We start from the raw sequence: 3,159 nt of genomic DNA, 5'->3' as shown, positions 1-3,159 counted from the left end.
TCAGGATTTGTTTTTGATTATACGAAAGGAAAGCTTACGCTTGTATCTGCAGCAGTTATTCCTTTGTGCGTTTATAAGGGGAATTGGTAAGGTCTAGTTAAAGCTGTAGAGAGAAAGGAATCTCTTCATGTTTTTATTAGATAATGATGTTGCTCAAGCTAGCCGCCTGTTGGGGTGTTTATAAACTCTATACTCGATTACAATTACTAGCACGGCTCAATCTCTATGGGGAGGCCTCTACGGAAATCCACGTAAGGGTATGCCACCGGATAGTCAATTCCTTGAGGTCTCCATCTGCAAAATAGAACATATTTGGTATAAGAATACGGAGGACTTAGCGATTGGTTATGGCTAACCATCAAGTAGTCTGATGGTTAGCATGCTCCCTCCCACAACGGAGGTAGTAGTTCGAACCCTATAATCGCAATTGTCAGAAATAACTCCTTATAAAGAGTTAAGGATGTAGCCCAAGAGCAAAACCATAAAAAAACAAAATAAAAAAGCAATTGGTTATGATATCTGTTATTTAATTTACCTAAAATTAAGAACAAGATGATGAAGAAAGATTGCAGCTTCGACTTTAGCAATATCTGAGCCTGGACACAGTCTTCGCCCACCTCCAAAGGCTGCATAACTTTTCATCTTTTCTTGTCCCTACACTCAAGAAAACCACAAAAGCTTTAAACCTCAACCTCTTAATCTCAAAGATATTTCAAGCTTCAAATAATGACATTGTTGCACGGTGAAGTGCTATGAGTTGTACTTTTCACAACAGTTATTTTCTGTTGCCTGTTGGTGTGTTTAAATCATATCGGAGTATAAAATTTTGCAGTGTAATGAAGTAATAAATGAAATATACTCTTACATTCCATCTCCATGGATTAAATTCGGTAGGATTCTCATGGACCAAAGGATCTAAGTTTGATGCTGCTAAGATAGGAAGAACCTTCCATCCCAACGGAATGAGGAATCCTGAAGTAAATGAAAATCTTCAACAGCGGCCATAGAAACTGAAAGTAGGTATAGCCTAAATTTGAAGAGTTTTTCGTAAGTACCTTTAAAATGCACATCTTTAAGAGCTTTCCTGTGCACAAACTTTACTACATTTCCACATCTTAAAGACTCATTTATCACCTAGAAATCAAAACGGAGTGAAAAATGTAAAACTCTAGGTGTAGAATTGTAAATAAGGAATTATGGGCAATGTGTACATTTTGGGTGAACTCCATTTGCTTGTAATCTTCCCAATTCAGGCCTTCTCCTTTTTCCTTTCTTTTCCTTATAGCTAGATGTTCTTCCTGTATCCATTAAACCAAGTTTTTCAATATTGCAACAGGTTCAAATAATAATACTAAGTGTTGTTTTTTTCAACAAATTGCTTTGACGACTGCTAGCTAGCCCGTCAGACTTAAGTCTCCTTGAAAACTGGCTTATATTAATGGATTGGGGAGGGAAGGTCTGAAGCAATTTCATTTACAACTGCACTTAGTACGTAATTGTAAAAATCCTATCTCGATCAACAGAGAGAGAGAGAAAAAGAGAGAGATGTGCACCGTTACCTTCAACAGTTGCAGGGCATCAGGTGATTGTCCAAGAAAGTGGAGAATCATGGCTATTAATGTGGAAGTGGTTTCATAGCCTCCAAGAAGAAGATCTAAAGCAACACTGATTTTCTCTTCGTCGCTTGTGCTTGAATTTGACAAAAGTACATCAAAATAGTCTCCTTTTCTAATACTTTCTTGCTTCCGTTCTCTCATTATAGACTTTAATGTGGAGTGAATCCTTAGTCGAGCCTTAACGGCCTTCCCGTAAGAGGTTCCAGGGATGCATAGAGGAAGAGAAATTAACCCTTTCATGAAGGTATGAAAATCTTCTAATATATTTGTTGCTTCTGCTTCTTCTGGTTCCATACTCAGAATTTGTTTAACTATGAGATTGAAAGTGAACTGTACCAGCGGGAGCACTAGTTTTATGTCAGACAATCAATAGAAAACAACATGATTCGATCCATAAGATTTACGTGGGGATTGTACGTACCTTTTTCATTTCCTCACAAAAGTGGAGTTCTTTTTTGTTCCTCCAAGACTCCATAACTGATATGGTCAATCTGTCGACGTCGTTAATATACTCAGCTTTCGATTTGCAAGTATTTGTTAAGTTGAGAGCAAAGTTTCTGAGCCTTTTATGATGATCTCCAACAATACAAAGCAATGACAAATCTCCAAGTACTCCATGGATTGATTTTGGATAACTGCCTTGGAACAGCTTTTCTTCATTTTGAAGAATGAACATGTTAAGCTCGTGATCACAGGAGACAATTGTCGGATGAAGGAATAAGTGCGATTTGAAAATTCTTCCGTACCTAAGTTTTATCATCGTCACAAGGACAAAGTCCATTTGAGAGTTAAAAATCAAATCTAGGAAGTGATGTTAAGCTTAAAATAGAAAGGAAGAAGCTCGGTTGTTACCTAGAGCACCGATCTTGCAAGTAGCGACCGAGAGTATTTGATTTGTGTGGATTGAGGAAGCTAAGAGTTTCACCTATTATGGGCCATCCCATGCTTCCAGGAGGTACATTTTTGTGTTGTTGTTTTACAGCAAACAACAAAAATGGTTGGAACCACAAAAAGACTTGAACTAGTGCAAACAAGAAAACAAATATTATCGTGAGTTGAAAGACGAATGCAACCTCTCCTACCATATTGTTTTGTTTGCTTCAATTTTCCTAATCTCAAATGGTTGAATGAATCTCTCAACATTAATTTATGGAAATGGATTTCACAGGATATCTAGATGTAATTAAAAGTAATACACCACCTCTATATAGTAAGTAATTAAGTTAAAAGATTTCATTAAAGCATTAATTGTTTCCTATATAGCTTAATACATGAACCTAAATGCTAGTATCAATTTAACATGTTTAAGATTTTTTGTTGCCCAAAAATGACTTCGACATAGAAAATGATTTGGTCTCAACCAATCTAACATACATCAAAAGTAAGCCAAAGTCCACACCTAATTCAAATGAGTGTGTTTCTACTCTATAACTACTATAAAGTATAAAACCGTTCATTCCCAAGGAAAGTTTTGAGTGATGCAGACCTGGAAATCTGAAAAATAATACAATGATATTTATAATATACTAAAAAATTTATGATT

At 36.2% G+C, this 3,159-nt stretch overlaps 1 protein-coding gene across 1 annotated transcript; it reads right to left on the bottom strand.

Annotated features, from left to right (window-relative positions):
* Window positions 1–2,701, bottom strand: LOC113273094 (cytochrome P450 724B1-like). The gene is made up of 8 exons (XM_026522863.1): window positions 2,469–2,701; window positions 2,038–2,362; window positions 1,560–1,946; window positions 1,212–1,298; window positions 1,056–1,134; window positions 866–972; window positions 536–654; window positions 1–294 (listed from the first exon to the last, which is right to left on the bottom strand). The coding sequence occupies exons 1-8, from the start codon at window positions 2,699–2,701 to the stop codon at window positions 207–209; spliced, it is 1,425 nt and encodes a 474-aa protein (XP_026378648.1). The 3' UTR covers window positions 1–206.
* Window positions 2,702–3,159: the final 458 nt, after the last annotated feature.

This window comes from Papaver somniferum, chromosome 4 (assembly GCF_003573695.1).
Source record: "Papaver somniferum cultivar HN1 chromosome 4, ASM357369v1, whole genome shotgun sequence".
Lineage (NCBI taxonomy): Eukaryota > Viridiplantae > Streptophyta > Magnoliopsida > Ranunculales > Papaveraceae > Papaver > Papaver somniferum.
Note: the sequence above shows the minus strand (reverse complement) of the source record. Positions and strands in the feature narration are given on the sequence as shown.

What these genes read in the sequence shown, in the direction of transcription:
- LOC113273094 (XM_026522863.1), bottom strand. Translation starts at nt 2,701, where the DNA reads ATGGTAGGAGAGGTTGCATTCGTCTTTCAACTCACGATAATATTTGTT. An exon ending in TTGCAAGATCGGTGCTCTAG is followed by an intron (nt 2,363 to 2,468) that starts GTAACAACCGAG and finishes GATAAAACTTAG; the next exon opens with GTACGGAAGAATTTTCAAAT. An exon ending in ATGCCCTGCAACTGTTGAAG is followed by an intron (nt 1,299 to 1,559) that starts GTAACGGTGCAC and finishes TAATGGATACAG; the next exon opens with GAAGAACATCTAGCTATAAG.